This window comes from Trichogramma pretiosum, unplaced genomic scaffold, assembly GCF_000599845.2.
Source record: "Trichogramma pretiosum strain Unisexual culture from Peru unplaced genomic scaffold, Tpre_2.0 scaffold22, whole genome shotgun sequence".
NCBI lineage: Eukaryota > Metazoa > Arthropoda > Insecta > Hymenoptera > Trichogrammatidae > Trichogramma > Trichogramma pretiosum.
In genome coordinates this window covers 1,757,871-1,776,556 of record NW_019640932.1, presented here as the reverse complement: position 1 = coordinate 1,776,556, position 18,686 = coordinate 1,757,871, and the positions used below count along the sequence as shown (strand labels likewise).

Here is an 18,686-nt window from a genome sequence, read left to right as displayed (position 1 = left end):
CATAGGGGGCATTATTATTAAATACCAGGAGACCAGAAAAAAAATTTCAGGACATTTGGTGACCCGCATCTCATGTGGTCTCCTTGTTAGTAGTCATTTCTTTGCTACATAAAAAATGCTGCAACAAAAAGTATATAATATTATACCAACTTATAAACATATTGATTTAAATAGTACTTTACGATACTAGTGGCATAAGTAACACTTTTTGCCTCGGCGTAGTTTAGTAATAGCTGGGCCGAAAAGTGTCACCATGGCACGAGTATCAGTGCTATACTAGTAATTTTCGATACAAGTGCCATAAGTAACACTTTTTGGCACGGCGTAGTTTAGGGCCCGAGCGCAGCGAGGGTCCTAATAGCTGGGCCGAAAAGTGTCCCGTATGGCCCGAGTATCGAACAACGTTTTATAGTACTGTGCAAAGTTCACATTTATGCCCCCTTTTCCGATGCATAAGTCGCACTTTCTGGTAGCGCGAAGTGAGGTTAGCGCACGAGCGTATGCGAGTGTGATGCGAACGCAGCGGTGCCAGAATGTGCGACTTATGCCACCGAAAAGCGTGCCATAGATGTGAACTTATGCCACGCAGTGCTATAATAGTACATTATGAAACAGTGGCATAAGCAGCAGATTATGGCACGGCAGAGTAAAGCGCCCGAGCGCAGCGAGGGTGCTTCTGCCGTGCTCATAATGTGCTACTTATGACACGTGTACAATATACTTTTTTATAGCACTGTGCTAAGTTCACATTTATGCCCCCTTTTCCGAGTTATAAGTCGCACATTCTGGTACCGCGGAGTGAGGTTAGCGCACGAGCGCAGCGAGTGCGATAGGCGCGACGCGGTGCCAGAATGTGCGACTTATACCACCGAAAAGCGTGCCTTAAATGTGAACTTAAGACACGCAGTGCTATAAAATGTTTTAATACTGATTTAATATTTTCATTAATTTCTCCGAAAAAATCATGAAAATTCATTCATAATTTAGGTCAGCATCCACTAGGTGGCAATGACTTTAATCTCTGAATCTGCAAGTGGTAAAGTGAAAATAATTGTATTAAGTAATTATGAATCTTTTATAGAAATATGAATAAAAAAAATATATATTTATTATTAAATAGGTATATTTATGTTCTACATGTTTATAAAGTCAATTCAGTCATTTTTTTGATCTCTTCGATTTCACCGAGAATCAGCCTTACACTGTACATATTGAATGATACATTTTACAAGCCCCGAGGAAAAGTAGACCGATTCTATTCCTCTCTTATCCTCTCTTGAATTAATGATGACTCTAAAAGTGAAGCCAATCTATTCGGCCTCTGATTGGTCGACTGACTTTTGACTCGAGTCGAAACGTAATAAAGTGACATCTACGGTCAAAATAGCAACTTTTTCGAAACCGACTGAAAAATGTACGCGCGCGAAGCGCGCCTGAAAGTTACTGGTAATTTAACAAAGCTATGGTAGCGCACGCGTCGTTCTTTTGAAGCACATTATATGCACGCAAAAATTACAATAAGGTGCTATATTATATTGGTGCACGCATCGAATAATTGTTATTTCGAGTTGTGTAACTGCAAGTACATACATTTCATACAAGAGGGGGGCTGCCGAGTAAGTGGCGGTTAAAAATTATAACTCTCGATGAAGTTTACATTTTTGTAAGTGTAGAAGGTCTACCTATTCGATGCTTCTTTACTGCATGTGTATTAGTACGTAGTTGCTGCGAGGAATTTTTTTAAGCATTATTTTCGCTTACGACAAAGTTTTGATTCTTGGGGTCCTGTGTTAACAATAGGCACAATACATCGAAGCGCGAACTTCGATTTCGCCGTTGTTTGAACAAGTCAGCAGAAAAAAACATTAAATCATCGACTTTATTGGATCTAGTTAAGTCTCGAAGCGTTAAGGTAATTTACAATATAACGGAACAATATCGGCCGGTGGACTTCAAATAACACACACATGGCCGCAATGAGCGCATTTAAGAAAAGAACAATTCCACAAAGTGTCAAAGCTGCTTGCAGTTTTTCCGGGGGGTCGCTTTGTCGGCGGGCACATCCAGACAGCATCCGCTTTTATGGGCCGATTGAAATTAGCGTCGCACGATTTTTCTTTGAGGAAATCTGAATAACAATGTCGCGTCAAAGTATCATATAAGAGAGCGCCTCAAGTGCTCGAGAGCTATCGAACTATCGGTATCTTTGTTGTAAGCTGCGCGCACGGGTCGAGACACTTTGAGGGAAGTTATAAAGAGAGTCGGGGATAAATGTATCGTCGATGTTTGTTTTGCTTGCGTATAATGTGCGCGCCGCGCGTCATTCATTTTAATTCTAAAAATAGTTGAATAAATTTGACTTAGAAAAAAAAAGAATTCGTTGACCACCCACTTGCGTCTTGAGACTTATAGAGATACGATCGAGCCGAGGTTGAAACGCGCGAAACTACGTAAGCCGAGAGATTTTGAAACCGAAGCAACGAATTCCTCGTAAAATTCTTATAAGATACGTAACACTTTGAGTGTTGAACCACCGACCCTCGAGGAAAATCACTAAATACCTTGACTTCTTCGTAAACAAGCGTGTCAAGTCAAGCGAAAAAAAAAAATCAAATCTCGTTACGTATTCAATCAGTTTCACACAAAAATGGTTATAATTTGAAGTCACTTTGGAAAAAAGTGACAAATTTTCGGTATTATAGACGGTCTATTAACGAAACGTATAATATAGACGAATTTCACTCGAGCCGCAACGTCATAATCCCATCAGTATAAGTGTGGCGATCGCGACACACAGAGCGCCGCGATATAATGCGCATATCAGCGCGTCACGATCTAATAATACGTATTAAAGATCTTATAAATGGTTTAGAGAGAGAGAAAAAAAGTCGAACTTCTTCACAATAGCCGTCAATGTTTCCGACTACTGGTGTTTTTTCTTCTCTTTGTCTCGGTTCAGTGACGCGATTCTCTGGATTCGGGGTTGGAGAGACGCCTAGTCACTGTGTCGTGCAGTCGCACAAATTTTCTCGCTGTTTTTCTCGCTTTTTCAAGCTCGAACAGTCGTGAGAAAAAAAAAATTAGGCAAATACAAGGACGAGATTTTCTAGAGAACGGTGACTATTTATCATGAGTATTTTTTTTTAATCAATTACGAATTCCTCTTCAACGGCTTACAAGATTAACGAACTACCGTACAAATAGGAAAATTAAATAGACAGCTCGAACGCGAGTAAGGGGGAAAGAGCTGAGAAAAGCTTGCGATACGAGCGAGGAAAAACGTATAACGCGTTAGGTGGGGGGCGTGGATACGTGCCGAGCGTGAAAAAGTCTGAAAAGGATCTTTAGCGCGTACGAAGGAGCTCAGCGGCGAAAACTCATAAGTTTCAATTCAAGGCGGGATCAAGGCGTTCACGTGTCTATTGTCCGGAGCAGTTAACTACGAGAGAGAAAAGGATACCCAGTTAAGACCCCTTCAAAATAAAGAAATATATATGCGCGCGGGCGACTCATCGATTTGCTTCCTCTTTATTTGGCTGGCAACTATACTGCACGGGCAAAGTGATACTTTGCGATCCATCGAGATTTTATATGAGATTCGAGACAAAATGATTAGCTTATGAACAACAATGGACCTTAAAGGAAAGGAAAAGTTTTTAATACGGACACCGAATATTGCAGATAAAAAATAAGGTATAAATATAGCTTTTAAAAGACGCACGTACACGTCCTGACCCGGCGTCCGTAAAATAATTCGTTATCATTGGGCGAGAAACGAAAATAAATAGAAGCAGTAGCAGAGCAGCAGCCGTCAAGCTGGCAGCAATTGGCAACGAATATAGCTCGATTATACACGCGCCCGACTCGCGATTCGAAGCGGAAAAACAGCTAGCGAGCATAGATCTTATTATACTGCGCTCGAGTGCACCTCGGTAATACCTGTAACCGATCAACACATGCGCATGCCTGCCTAATAATAATAAATATAAAGAGAAATGCAGAGAGAGAGCGAGAGAGAGAGAGGCGAGAGTCGAGCGCGTCTGTGGCAGCGGCGTCAGGTAATAAACCGGAAACGAGTATCTAGCCTAGCCCGAGCCAAATGTGCATCAGCATTCGCGCTCGTGCCTTATGACGAGATTATCATTGCGCAATGTATAATAAGCATCTGCGAGTACTGCGGACTTTGTGTAATCCGCGGGCGCTTACATACACAAACATAGACAAGCAACGAGCCCAGATTAGTATTAACGCGAAGGTGATCTCTCCCTCTCGGTGCAGTGCGATTCAATGCGGAATCGCATCGATCGCGACGAGCTTTCTCGCGCTTAGGATTACACAAAGCCCGCGACGAATCACCGATCGGAAAAATCACGACTCCTCGTGCTCGCAAGCACGCCACGCGACGCGGATGAATAATTATATAAATAGATCCCCGAAGTGACGATCGGAGAGTGACGCACACTACCCGCAGAGTATATGTGCGCATCGTGAAAATAATAACATCGGAGAACCATGAGATGGTCGCTCGATCGTCAGCGTTCATTCGCGTCCAATAAATCTGTCTCTCGATGCGAACCTCCAGCGCATTATTTATTTGGTATAAATATAAGCGAGAGACCTTTTTTTTGCGCATCTTGCGCGCGCGCGTGAGGAAAACATATGACAAATTGCGTATACCGCACGCTGCGCTCCGACTTCAAGGGCACGCACGCGTGTACCGCCGCGCGCGCGGGTGAAGCGTCGTACACACGTATATTACGCGCGGCCATTCGACTAATTTTACCGCGCGCGAAAAGTCCGACACAGAGAGAGAACGCAGCAGCAGCTATACTACTCGCGCGCGCGCGCAAGGTGGAAAATTAGGTCGAGACTGCACGTATTAACGCACACGAGCCGTAAGACGCCTCGCAGAACTAAGCGACGGACTTTGAACATTTTCGCAACGGCTCCGCGAGAATAAGTTCAAGCGCAAATTCCAGATTGATGAGACTTTGGACATTGGACTTGCGCGGCGTGACGTATTTTGATATCGCACCAAGTTCGAGATAATTGTCGTAACAAGCCCTTTACGAGCGATTTAATTGTGCCAATAGTTTTCTGACGCCTCGCACCTCGAAAACATTGGAAGCGCAATTTCGAGGTGTCGTGGTTAGTAACTTGAGAGCAAAGTGAAAAAAATAAGTCAAATCGAGGAACGCATAACGAACGACGCGCGGCTCCAAAAAACTTGTCAGTAAGATCATTTAGCACAGCGAAATTAGCTGCCGCGATCGAGCTTAAAAGAAAGAAAAAGAGGCGCGAATGGGTAATATGAAATCGACGAGATTTCGCGCGTTATAAGCTCATCGCGCGCTACTGCTCCAATGCCCGTTTGTGGCCGTGGCCGCATTGAAAAATATAAATCGCCGCAGAGCTGCCGCCGCCGCGACTGCACACGCACGCACACACGCACACACGCACACACATACACACGTACACGTGTAACGGGGAGGCCGGAATACACTCACACACGACTGCAAGGGGGTAAAAATAGCCCTGCATTTAGAGCGATCGGTAAACGCTATACAATATATACCGCAGAGGACGCGAATGACCGAACATTGCCAAATGTAAACGAGTGGTGGACGGAGAGAAAGAGAAAGATCACCTTTCTCAATCTAGTTTTTTGGATTTTGGATGTGGATAGACTATCGCTACTTGTCAGTCGCGCATTACCGACGAAGAAAATCGATGATCGCGAGGGTGCCGCGATTCAATGGAAAAATCGAATGACTCGGATCGAAACGATTTTTCGATTTTTCGGTACCCCCAATGGCGCTACGTTACACATTACGTATTTTCAACACATTTCGAAGACGATCAATTTTTGCGCAAGTTTAAAAATAAAAATTTGATCATCATTAAGTTTAAACGAGAGCATCTCGCTCGTGGGTGGACGTGCAAGTTTAACAAATGATGTCCATATAACTCAATGGTAAACAAACAAGTCATGAACGCTATCGGGCCGCAACTCGTTCTAAATTTATAAAGCGTAAGAATAAGCAGTTTCGGCAGAAAAATACATTATTTGCGTGTATTGTTTTACCTATGCAAGGTCGCGTCTTTGTCATTACTTGTTTTTTTCATCGAATACTATGGGCAACAACAAATAAATGAAAAGTGTTTTCGTAAATAGATTTAGAGTAAAAAAGTAAACAAAAAATGTTGCTATCGATTACACCGACTATGTACTTATGAAAATTTTTATCGCTCTTTGTTACTTTGCATTAAAAAATTCCACGAGCCCAACTTGGTAGGACAACATTTCCGGGATGTTGCACCAGCAGTGGCTATCAATCTTGTCTACTTTTCTCGGGTTAAAAGCGCCAACCTCGCGCCACATACGAGTCTGGAGTACACGCATACACGAGTCTCAAGTTCCAAGGTAGGAATCTCGACGTCGTCGTTGTCGTCGTCAGCGTCGTTTTTTTCGTTGACGACCTTCGCATTATGGCTTTTCTTCTTCTTCTTCTTCTTCTTCTTCTTCTTCTTCTTCTTCTTCTTCTTCTCCTCTTCTTCTACGTTTTCTTCGACTCCTTCTTTTCCCTCTCACGCGTGCGCTAACTTATAACACAATTTAATCACCTTCCTATATGTGGCTCGGCGTCGCGCAGCCACCGAGAGAGAGAGAGAGAGAGAGAGAAAGAGCACCTGACCTTACTCGAGCTTTCAAACTCACTTTTAGATTTATCGAAAGCAAAAGGAGAAGTAAAAGAAAAATAAAAATAAAGAGAGAGAGCGGGGGAGTCGCGTTCTTTAATAATATAGCCGCGGCTAACTCCACAGAGGGCGCTTCCGGCTGATCATCGCGCGGCTATACTATCTCGAATTTTTGGCGCTTAAAGCTCAGTCAAAGCTTCAATCTTCGAACCGAACGGTCATCCGAAAACTTAGGTAAAAAAAAATTCTGTTTCGCTGCTGGCTCATCCGAGTTTTGAAGTATATACGAAACATTTTTTCTTTATTTTCAAGTATTTTCCAAAATTTCATACGATTTTTTATTTATCATTGAAATTTTAAGAAAATTTACGGAAATTGAAATATTTTGGTTGGTTGTTCAAGTGAATGGTCGGATTAAAAGAAAAAAATTAATTATTAGAAAAACCACGTGTGCATCTGCTGATAAACCACGGAAATAGTGTGTGATTATTATATTTCGCCCAAGTGCGTCGTGCAAAGAAAATTTTTTTTTTTTATAAAGTGGCTAAAACTCTTTCGTTGAGGTGGATGGTTTTGCAAAGCTTAATCAAAGCTCTCATAGCTGTCACCAGTCATCAACCATTTGGATAAAAAATCAACAATTATTCACCGCAAGCTTGAATTTTATTGATACGTGTTGCACGCCCAGTAACGAATAATTCTACTAACGTCAACAATTATATTTATTCTTGACTACTATTTCAATTAATTCAATTATACCTCATTAATCAGTACCTACCTCAAAGACATAATAATTTTTTTACGCTTTTTGTTTTGAAAATTATTATATAACTCAATTAAAGAAAATTTCAAAAGTAATCGTTACAGAATCGATTGCCCGAGCACCGACAAAAAATAGAAAAGCCTCGACTCCGACAGCTGAGAGATTTCCTTTGTCGGAGCTTTATACGCGCTGCAACGTTCGCCGTGCCACTCTGGCGGCTCAAGCGGGTGGTTCGGCCTCCGTATATCATATTTTCGAGCCTTACTTATGCGTCTGTGCTATAGTAACGCCAATCAAACTGGCCGAAGTTTGTTTGTAATAATTGGCATCGATCTATTCAGGCCTGCCCCCGAGAGAAGCTTGCAGATCTCGATCTCGCTATAAGACCAAGCAATCGAACGCGTCCGTCTGTCTCTTCGTCTGTATAAGTGCTTGAGCACGCTTATGTGTGTGTGCGCGTCTGTGTTATTATGCAAGCTCGGCCCGTATTTTCTCGGCCGACGATCGGGACACGAAAATAACCTCCCGAGTAAGAAAGATGGATAGTCTCGTAGAAAACTTGTGCCCGCGCGCGACACAGTAGACCGAAGCTTTTGTGTGTCGGTCCTTTTGTGCGCGAGCCCGCTCGCTCGCTGTTTTTGCATCGAGAGACAACATCCCCGAAACAGCCAGATATTTTCTTCGGTAAGAGAAGCCACAAAAAAAGAAAAAAAAAGAATTAAAGCTCGCGGGTTGATTCGTTGTCAAGAGTGTAGATACGATTGGGTTTTTTATGTTATTAATTTTTAATGTAGACAGAGAAAAGCTCAGCGGTATATATATTGCAAAAAAAAGAACGAGATCTATTTATTGTCAACGAATCTTGCCGAAATAGACACTAGCTCCAATCGTCGTATAATTTGGTTCTTTGAGCTCATCGAATCTCCTCTTTCGCACGTTCGGAAACAACAACCAACAATTTTCTATTAATAAAAAAAGCTCCTTTTCTCCATTCGGTCACACTTTCAATTTCATGCCATAATCGCTTAAAATGTCAAATTAAAACGATTGAAAGTCATGAGCAGTTGAATATTGTTGAGCTATGACGCGATTGTTGTCGTTTTGAGTCATGTTTATTCGCGATGATACATTTCGGAAAATCGAATCTCGCCATATAATGATCTATACGAAAGCTTCGACGTTTATTGGATCGCTGCCTTCCGATCGTTTTAAAGCTTACGTTGTACCTATTCTTAGAAATCATCTTGATATAGATTCGACGCATTTGTAAAATTTTTCACGTTTATTATCTTTGCTTTTCCAAAACTTTTCCGGAGCTTTTGGGAGAGGCAACAGTCTCTCAATGTATGTATTTCAAGGGCATTAAATTGAGCATTAATACATCTGAATAATACTTTTTGAAAAATTAACAACAACGTTAAGTTTTAAATGTTACTAAAACAAATGAGTTGATCCTTTGTCTAAAACATAATGACAAGCGAGTGTGTGCCTCGACAGTGACCCAATTAAAGAACTGGGACGCAAATGAGCAAATGTTAAAATCGAGTTACACATGTTCCAAAGCTCACACTTAACGTTGCGTTGCAAAATAACTACACTGAACATAACGATACATATTCGTATTTTGGAAACACTTATGTTCATACGTGTAAATAGTCTTGTAAATAAACTTTTGTGCTCGATACTTTTGAAAGTGTAAAATACACACATGTACTCAATTAGCTGCATATTCAAAGCTTTTTAGTATAATTTACCAACAAAATAATAATTTTTATCATTCGATTGCAAATGTTATTGAATTTTAAATAAGAACGAGAAGTAATATACAGGGCAAAAATGTACGGCAGGCGTCAGTGAAAAATCGGTCAAAGTCATGCGAGAGAGAAAGAGAGTTGGCCAGTGCAAGTTTCATATACTTGTAATGTCCACCTGTTTTTCCGCTCAAAAGCGTGACTATGTATATGTCCCCGGGTACAGAGTCTAATATTAGATAATCCCGCATGCACACGCGCTACACCGACTTTTCTTAACTTTTCGTTTTTATCTTACTTTCGTCGCTTTTTTAACTCAAAAATTGTTGTAACGATTAAACGATTCTCGAGGGTTTGCCCGAATCGATGAAATTCCACTGGAATTCGGAGCATTCAGCTGCAATTTCGAAATTCCTAATAATAACCGGGAATAGACTTGGAGAGAGCCCAGACAAGTTTATATTGGAAAATATGACTTGCCTCTTGCGGGCTTCTCGAATATTTATGAAAAACAACTCTAAACAAAATTTTATTTTCGGATTGTTGACGGACGCGCGACTAATGTGCATTTATGAGCATCCGGTCAAAAAAAGTTGCTCACCCAGCGGTCAACGGATAGCACGAGTCGATGTGACGTCAAACTCATCGTGTTTCGCCTTACTTATGACAATGTTTAGACAAAATTCAGTATGTATTTGATGAGGAATTAGAGCCATCATCGAGAAATTTGTAAAAAAAAACAGTTGTAAATGTATTCCCTTCAATTATCGTTCGAGTTCGGCCAAAAATTATGCAAGTTAAGACATAAAATTTAATAATTCTTCGCTCGTTTCACGGAATTTCGGTAAGATTATCGCAAAGCGTAGGATTGCGTCAAGCTTCTTGGCCGGCGTCCCAAAAAGCTCAGGTTCGCAGTGATCACAGAGTCAAGAACTCAAATAAATAAAAAAAGATGTACACAAACAACGCGTAGACTAAAATTTTCGAACTGCAATATTAAAAATGATTCATTTTTATACAATTTTACCAATCTATATTGACATGGATATAGATAACTGTTTTTATATGGGTGATGAAAAACCACTGATACATGAAATTTTTTTTAATTTTAAAATAAATTATTTATGGACTTGAAAAAAATATCAAAATAATGTTCATAACCAAATTTAAATGTAAAACACGAACAACGAAATGAAAATATAAAACCTTTTTTTGAAGATGATGAATATTAAACTTTAATTAAAATATTATAAGATTTCAACCACTTCAACAATCTTGAAAGTATTTCATTGATAAATTAAAGAAAAATAGACTGATGAAAACGTAGTTTAAAATCTGTAATATATATTTTTAAAACTTTTCGTTTTTAATTTTAGCGAACGAACGTAGCAGTTCAGTAGAGCGGCAAAATGGACGCACGATTCAGAAGCAACCTTGAAATGATCGGGCGTAACGAACCCATAACAAAAAAAGCCAAGTTCTGGCAAAGCTACGTACGTGCTCTTAAAGGTAAATGTTGATTCAATTTTTCTTTAAAAATAGTATTATTAATGTGTTTCTAATTTGAGGGTTACTGAATATGGACACTCAAAAAATATAAATGTTTTTTTTGCCCCACAATGTATTATATTCTCATTTGAATTTTTAAAGGGTCTGACGATATTAAGGCACCCGAGCACACCCACAGGCCACGTGGAATTTTACGTTCTGAGTTCCCAGAGCTACATTCCTGGAATCCTTTTGGAAAGTCAATCTATGACGACCCCATTCATGCTCATGATCGCATCCAGACCCCAGGATACAGGTATGTTTAATTTATTTTATCAACATTAATCTTCTATCCACATCGTGAGTTTAACAAAAAAGCAAAGCGATTCTTAGTGAATTATTTAATAATTTGCCCTGTACTCCAGAGGCCCGAACTTGCGAGAAGTATTCATATCTCGCAACATAGAAAACTGATAAGACAGTCCAATATAGATGAGATAATTGATCATTGAATATTTCTCGAAAACGTTCATTATTCATTCTTTGATTTATCATTTGTTTTTTCATCGGAGTTTTAAAATCAAAAAACATAATTTTATTTTTAATTATAATCGAGAATGATACAAGTAAATATTTGCTTTTTCGTTCATTCGCAGGTACTTGCCCGTCCATCGTGAAATCTACGGCTACTCCCCAAGACAGCTTTATCCCCATCAATACAAGCCCGTCGAGCGTTTCATCCCTGGTACGTACAAGAGAAGCTACTAAATACCCCAATTTCTGTGCACTCAACCCTTCTCCATTTATAAAAAAAACATCTAATATTATAATATATAATATACGTTTTATTATCTCGACCGACTCATTAAGTTTCTATTATCATAAAGATTTTTTTTTTAATTTATCAAACGCACATGTAGTGAAAAAGTACATGGATATCGTAAATATAATCCACTTATATTTCGAGATTCTTTTCAAAGTGCCGTAGCGACTTCTCGATTGAAAGTATATCCAAACGTTTTATGGATGTACCAAAATGTGCGGAAAGAATCGAGCGAATCCATTCATTAGCCTTTGCTCGACTGAACGATTCGAAGTTTGTAAGAATTACGATTTAAGTTTGAAAAGATAAAAATTAAAGAAAAATGATCGGGCGATCGATCGGAATCGAGTATTAAATATTATAAGCATAAAAAAATTATTAAAAAAACGATGAAAAGAGGAAACATTAAATGTACAATATCCTGCATGAGTGAATGTAACAAACAAATCTACAACGTTGTTGCTCATTTATATAATGATTTGCAAAGTGAATTTTACAGATAATTGTTAAAAAAAAATTCGTAATAATTAAGCTGTTTTTATAGATATTAAGTTATATAATGTCATGTTTATGTAACCAACGAAAATCGTCCTTCAGCTTCTCGTCCGAAAAGTTATTACAAATTATTCTAGGATGAAAAAAAAAATGAAATGGTAAACAATCGAATGATAAGCTATGGACGCTGACTGTTTCGTATATAAAATACACCTACAATCATCCTACAAAACATTTTATATAAATTAAATTAAATAATCTACTGTACGATAATGATGAAAACAGAAAATATTTTACGCCTATGCGTAAAGTAGTGACTGCAGTTTCTCCATTAATAAACAAAATTTTCGTCGCTAGAGCATTGAGTAGTATTGAATTCAAAATTACGCATCAAAGCAAAAAATTTCCAATCCGCTCTTTGAAAAAATAAAAATAAATTCGCATGTATTTTTATTTTGAAATTTTTTAATTGGCAGATTTAGATTTCATATTGCTCGAAAGCTCAAGCACAGGTCACGGACAAGAAAATTCTAATTTTGGTTCCGTTGAAATAAAAAAAAATTATTACTCACAAATAAATTCGATACAAAAAACATTGCGAAACGTTTGTTTTATAAAAAGAAAAATTGGAATCAAAATTAGCACTTCTCTCGTCTAAATACATCCTCGATCTGGAGTGTGTATTACAGGTCCACGTGTGACCTTTATATGTAAAAACGTGTCACTAATTCATAAAACTTGTAATATGTTTTCATCTTGGTGCAGTCATAGCATGTGGACCTCTGTCTTAACTGCACGGAAGTTGTATTGATGAAAAAAAAATTATATTTATATTGGACGATAAAAAAAATTATAATCAAATTTGACGAGTAGTTTAATTGGATATTAAATAAGAATTATTAGGCATACATCGATATCAAATAAAAAGAGCTATAAAAAATTCATTAATAAAATTATTTTCATTTATTTTTCCGTCTTTTTTCATATTTTACCTTGCAATGTTTTATAATTTTTAGTTTTTTTCAATTTTAACTTTTATTATTTATCCATTAGTAATCCAAAAGGATTTGTTAATATTAAGCCTCAGTAAATCCTTGATGTTTTCGTTACTTTACAGATTAATTTAAACAATTTTTTTACTAATAAAGAATTAGTCGAGAAAATGTGTGAAAAGTAAAATCAATTATAGAAGAGAAAAAAAGTCATCACCCACGCCACAGCAGGATCATTGCCATCATCGTCGCTCGATTCCTCATACGATAATGCCAGGGCAATTCAGCCACTCATCAGTTCGCTCTCGCTTGTATATATATCAAAAAATACTCTCATCGCTTTTTCCGACATCAGACAAGCAAGTCTCCGAGACGTCACGACACAATACCAAAAAAACCAACTACAAAAAAATCGACACTCGCCCATTGTGGTCTTCTCTTTGGTTTCTTTTGTCTTTTCCAGGCTTGCCATCCGAGTGGACGATGATCAAGCGGCTCGCAAGCTTGAGCGATCTTAGACGCCAGCAGATCTCGCGCAAGTGGCAACGCACCACCACCGAGCGCGTCTTCGTGCCCGGCCCGACCATCATGCGCGTACGCGTCATTCACAATCGATCCTCCAATTACTAATTTTCGAGCGTGATTTTTATTTTTTTCACATTATTAAAATGCGTCGTGATCGTATTCTCCCCATTTTACGCAAACGTTTACTGCTCGAATGCTTTGATTATGTACTCGATATTTTTTTCTGAATCAATTAATTCAGTTCGAACGACTTGATAATGCAACGCTTGTAATAGATAATTGTTCATTTTAGGTCAAAAATAATAAAAATAAATTCAGAACGTTACCTTCAATTTCGGGAAAAATTGTATTTGCTACGGGCTTACTATACTAAGCAACACTATTTCAATCAAAGCACTAATAACTCCCAACCTGTGCATCATTGCGTACGAAAAACATTATCATTAGTAAAGTCCATGAAAAAATTCGTAGTTTTTCTAAACAACGAAAAAACAAACAATGAATTGGCTCTTGCAGTGTTTCTAGAGATGACTGCCTAAATACAATACAAGTACAACTTCCTCTGCACAATCTTCTTTGCCTGGTTGTTATTATTTGCCCTCGCTTCAGAATCGATGTAGAGGATCAACGACCTCGTGGACGAGCTCTTGGATCTTTTGACTTTTATATAGACTCTATACTGTTATGTGTTTTTTTTTGTAATTTATATAACTACAAGAAATATGAAATAATGAAAGTCAATATAGTATGAATGTTTTACACCAACCTTAAATGTGATAAGAATAAGTTTTGAATTAAAAAAAGTATATTACAATTTGATGACCTTGTGTGATGCCATGAGTGTTGAAAAAGCTAGAAATACAAAACGATCGATCAATTGTAAAAATGTTTCTGCTTCCGGTTTTTTTATTCTAAAAATTAGTAGATATCTTCGAAAAACTATTTGTAACGCGAAATGTGGTGAATTTCGATTGACAATGTTAAGATCGAACAATACAGAATCGAAAAGTTCATTCAGTAATTCGCAGCACATATTTTTTATTTAAAACGTACTAAAGATCACCATACTCATTTTTTATGCAATACTAACGACGACGTAGAAAAAACGAAAGCCAAATAATTATTTTATTCTTTTACTTTCTTTGCTTGAAACTACATTTTTGAGCCAATCGAATTTTCGGAAGTATTATTACGCAAAAACTAACTACTTTGAATTTCCAATCGAGCAAGTCGAATTTTTCACTACGCTCTTTTTATATGCTTCAATACTTCTGAATGAATTTCTGACTTTTTCACAAAATGGCATGTCTCTGTTTTTCCTACAACCTTTTGAATTCCTCATTCCTTATTAACTTCCCTATTTTGTATGTACGATTTTTAAAAATATTTAAAAATTACGTAATATTAATTTTCTTTTTTATCAGCATTGATAAAAAATTTTACCACTAATTACGTCTGAGTACACAGTTTCTACAAGTCCATGTTATATATTTCTGCACGAAAGTACAAACGTAAATATTATAAGTAATCAGAACCTCTTCTGGAGGCAGCTCCTACCAATTTTTGACGGGTAGCTCACATTGTAATGAAAAAACAAAAAAAACGTATGAAAAGCTTTTTCCGTTACTTTTTTCGTTAAGGTCAGTATCAATAATCAATAAAACTTAAAAACTTGGTATATTTCTTTGTGCTCATAAATTGCTTTGCCATTTTTGTTTTTTTCAAAAATTTAATTTTTGTTTTGTTATATTAGACCTTATTAATTGGAAGTGATGAAGTTATTTTGAGTTACAATTAATTTGCTTCTTTCTCAAATTAGCTCAAGTACTAACGCTTATAAACAAAGCAGCGAACCAATTAATTTTTCATAGATACGAACTAGAACGTAGCTATCGAATTTTTTGAGATGAACTTTTTTATGAACTTTTATGAAATCATCATTTTATGGCGAATGAGCATTTTGTAAATTTATTCACCACTTTCGTGATACGTTTCGGGAAAAAAATTGTTTTTATTTTTTTTCTGTTCAAACTGAAATTTATGATTTTCTTTTGAAAATATGTTACACAAAACGAGACCTAAATAACATTTGCGATTTTTATCTTTTCTCGTTACAATGTCAATGTCGTTATCATCAGCGAGAGAATGGAACGCACCGAAGGCTTGGGAAGATCATCTGAATCGTCTGGCCGACCACGATAGATTATCGTCAAGGGTACTGCCACGCGGCCCAATCATCACGAGCCCGCTGCTAGCTCGCAGAAGCTTGCCACTGACCACGAAACCAGTCTTCGATATTCATGGTATGACGATAAAATCATTCCAAGTAACAAAGCGAGAACGTGAGAATAATTATGAACGTCTCTTGGAAAATGTTCCAGGTAACATTTTGGACGAACCCCTGCCTCTGTACCCGATGTCGGTGATCCGTGGCACGCGGCCACTGTCAGACCTGTTCGAGCCGTCGCCCAGCTCGCCGATCAGCTCGATCGTGAGGGATCCTTGGTGGCACCCGCAATTGGCGCCCTACATACCCTCCTACGCTCAGAACAGCAAAACCCTGCCGTTCTACTTGCGCGACAGCTACTTGAGCCCGGTGAAGCGCAATTACCTCTGGAGCAGACATCCGCTCAGGCCATTCGGTAATGATCGATACGATAATACCATTGCAGCTTCGATATGCTCGACATGATATCATCATATAAATCGAGTAAAACGAGTTATTTTTACCATCCCCCTTTTGACGAGCAATACATCGATGAATCTCATTAACCTTGAGCCGCAATGTCACTGCTGCTCACAGGTGAATGATGATAAAAAACGATATATTAGCTTTTAATTCGTAAAAAGGCATTGTGTACGACGCGAGTATATATTGCCTCGATGATAATAGGTTTTCCGCATCGTCGAGCTGAATAATAACGGCCTCACGTGTGTGTACATACATGTATAGAGCCGATCTTGGCTGCGCCAATGAAACTTGCCACGATGTATTTATGTGCCTCTGTATGCGCACCAAGTACGTTCATTACCGACAGTCCGTCAATCAACCTTCACCTATAATAGACGACGCGCACACACAAACAGAACACAGGCTATGTACATGAATCGATCGAATGTACAAGCTTATTAGCGCATCCAATCTTGCTTTACATGTATATATACACGAGCGCACATGCATATTCATATTGAGTGTGTTGCACGAAGGTACTCCTCATAATCGGTAAAAATATCACCTTATCGGAAAAAAACTGATTTCTTTTTTTCAGAGCGGATCGAAGAGGCAGTGATTTATTTGTTTTTTGAAAAATAGCCAAGCTACGGTCATTTTTTTTTACGCAACCATTTTTCGATTACTGCGGCGTCTCACAACGATGAAAAGCTTTGGTTTTTACAAGCTGTTTTTTCTCCGATTTCGATTCATTTTTCCATCGAAATCGAAACTAAGTTAAATAAAAGGAGATAAGACTCAAATTCCATTAGCGACGATTCATAAAAATCACCATTTGTTGTATTTTTTTCCAGCATCAGAACCGCCAAGTTCAAGTTTCTTCTATTACTCGCAGCCCGTGCCTGTATATCACTTTACTAGCCCATGGTACAACAAATGAACGAATTGAATGCCGAAGTGAGCCGATGACCTCTTGAATTCATCTATTTTGGTGTTGATATATACTTCTTTTTTTTTTCTTTAATTTTATGTTTCCGACTAGATTATTTGTTCAAGTTTAATGACTACGTATATTCACCAACGTACCAAAGCTTCGGTCGTTTCTTTTTTTTTATAACCATCAACTAAAAATATATTCAACTATCAAGGCACCACTTGAATAGTCTCTATCATTTGTGTTAACAATTCACTCACCAGCATTATTCCAGACATCGGGGTAGTTTTTTCTTTTTCGATCGGTGAATAATCAAAATCTTTTTGTTCATTTTTTAGTACCTTATGAAATGAGTCTTTACGACTATATGAAAGAAGAAGAAGAAAAAAGAAGAAGAAAACTTTTATATGGTATTTTGAGTGTGGTTTTTCTCACGAGTATTTTTAATGAGATTGGAAAATATCATTTATTTCATGAATTAAAATGTCATTGAAATGATTTTATGATCATTTTTACTCTTTTTTTTTTCAAATTTTTCTGCGTCAACATAGATATTTTTGACAGATTTTTGAAATAGTTTTTCTGATATTCTTTCACAGAATTATCATCTTTCTGTTTGTATGTTTAACTGTCAATGGTGACAATTTTTGTATCGATATTCTTTAGCTGAAAAATGTATTGTCGAAGGATCGAAAGCTGAAGAATCGTTTTCCATTTTCTTTGGTCGATTTTTGTACTTGTGATATTCTTTGAACAAAAGAATATTAATTTTTTTCGTTTGTGAACCCCTGTGTCTACTGGTCTATTTTTTAAATAGTTATTTGAATTTTACACTAACTTACTGATCCATCAAGAAGTGTACTGTCAATTATACTACAATCTGTCGATGGTTCAAATGTGCCTCTAATTTGTATGTATTTTTTCACTAAGTAATATAAAAAGCCCAAAACATTGAATATCATCATCAGTAAATGGAAAACTGTTGATTGAATAATTACAAAAAGTCCTAAATATGATACCAGTGATAATAATTTTATATGTTGATACAGATGCATTCAAAAATTGATTTCGTTTAATTAGATAAATCGTTTTTTCAGCTCATACCTACTAAGAAATTGGGGTCAACTTGCATTGGAAACACAAGAAAAAGAAAAACCACACGGAAATTCATTGAGTAAAAACGTCATTTGAAATTTCAATAATCAAAAAGAAACAACACATTACGAAATAATGACGTTAAGTAATTTATAAGTTTGTCTCGCCTAGATCGTTGAAGAGTAATTTACGTCGCATAATTAGTATTTTTCATTATGTCTATTCAAAAGAAATACACCCGCAATCTACTTTTATTAACATTAAGAAATGTCATGCACATGCATTGTGCGTACACCGTCATCAATACTACGTTCGAATTAATTCTTCAAAATTAAAATAAAAAACAACAAAATTTTAAAATGTCTTATTTTTTACCCCTATATGTAATTATGACTGAATGATAGTGTGAGATTTGATTGGAGACAAAAAAATTAATTTTTGTACAACAAT

At 37.4% G+C, this 18,686-nt stretch overlaps 1 protein-coding gene across 4 annotated transcripts; it reads left to right on the top strand.

The window, feature by feature from the left end:
• The first annotated feature begins 6,824 nt into the window (after positions 1-6,824).
• On the top strand, positions 6,825-18,596 carry LOC106648929. Of its 4 annotated transcripts, none has more exons than XM_014366099.1 (8): positions 6,825-6,933; positions 10,590-10,722; positions 10,864-11,017; positions 11,358-11,446; positions 15,675-15,839; positions 15,918-16,178; positions 17,062-17,164; positions 18,239-18,596. In XM_014366099.1, exons 2-7 carry the CDS (start codon positions 10,623-10,625, stop codon positions 17,145-17,147), a joined length of 855 nt encoding a protein of 284 aa, XP_014221585.1. In that variant the 5' UTR covers positions 6,825-6,933; positions 10,590-10,622; the 3' UTR covers positions 17,148-17,164; positions 18,239-18,596. The 4 variants fall into 4 exon arrangements, with proteins under 4 accessions (XP_014221585.1, XP_014221590.1, XP_014221586.1 ...); XM_014366100.1 differs by having other exon boundaries at positions 6,880-6,978; XM_014366101.2 differs by lacking the exon at positions 6,825-6,933 and adding an exon at positions 8,015-8,146.
• The last annotated feature ends 90 nt before the right edge of the window (positions 18,597-18,686 follow it).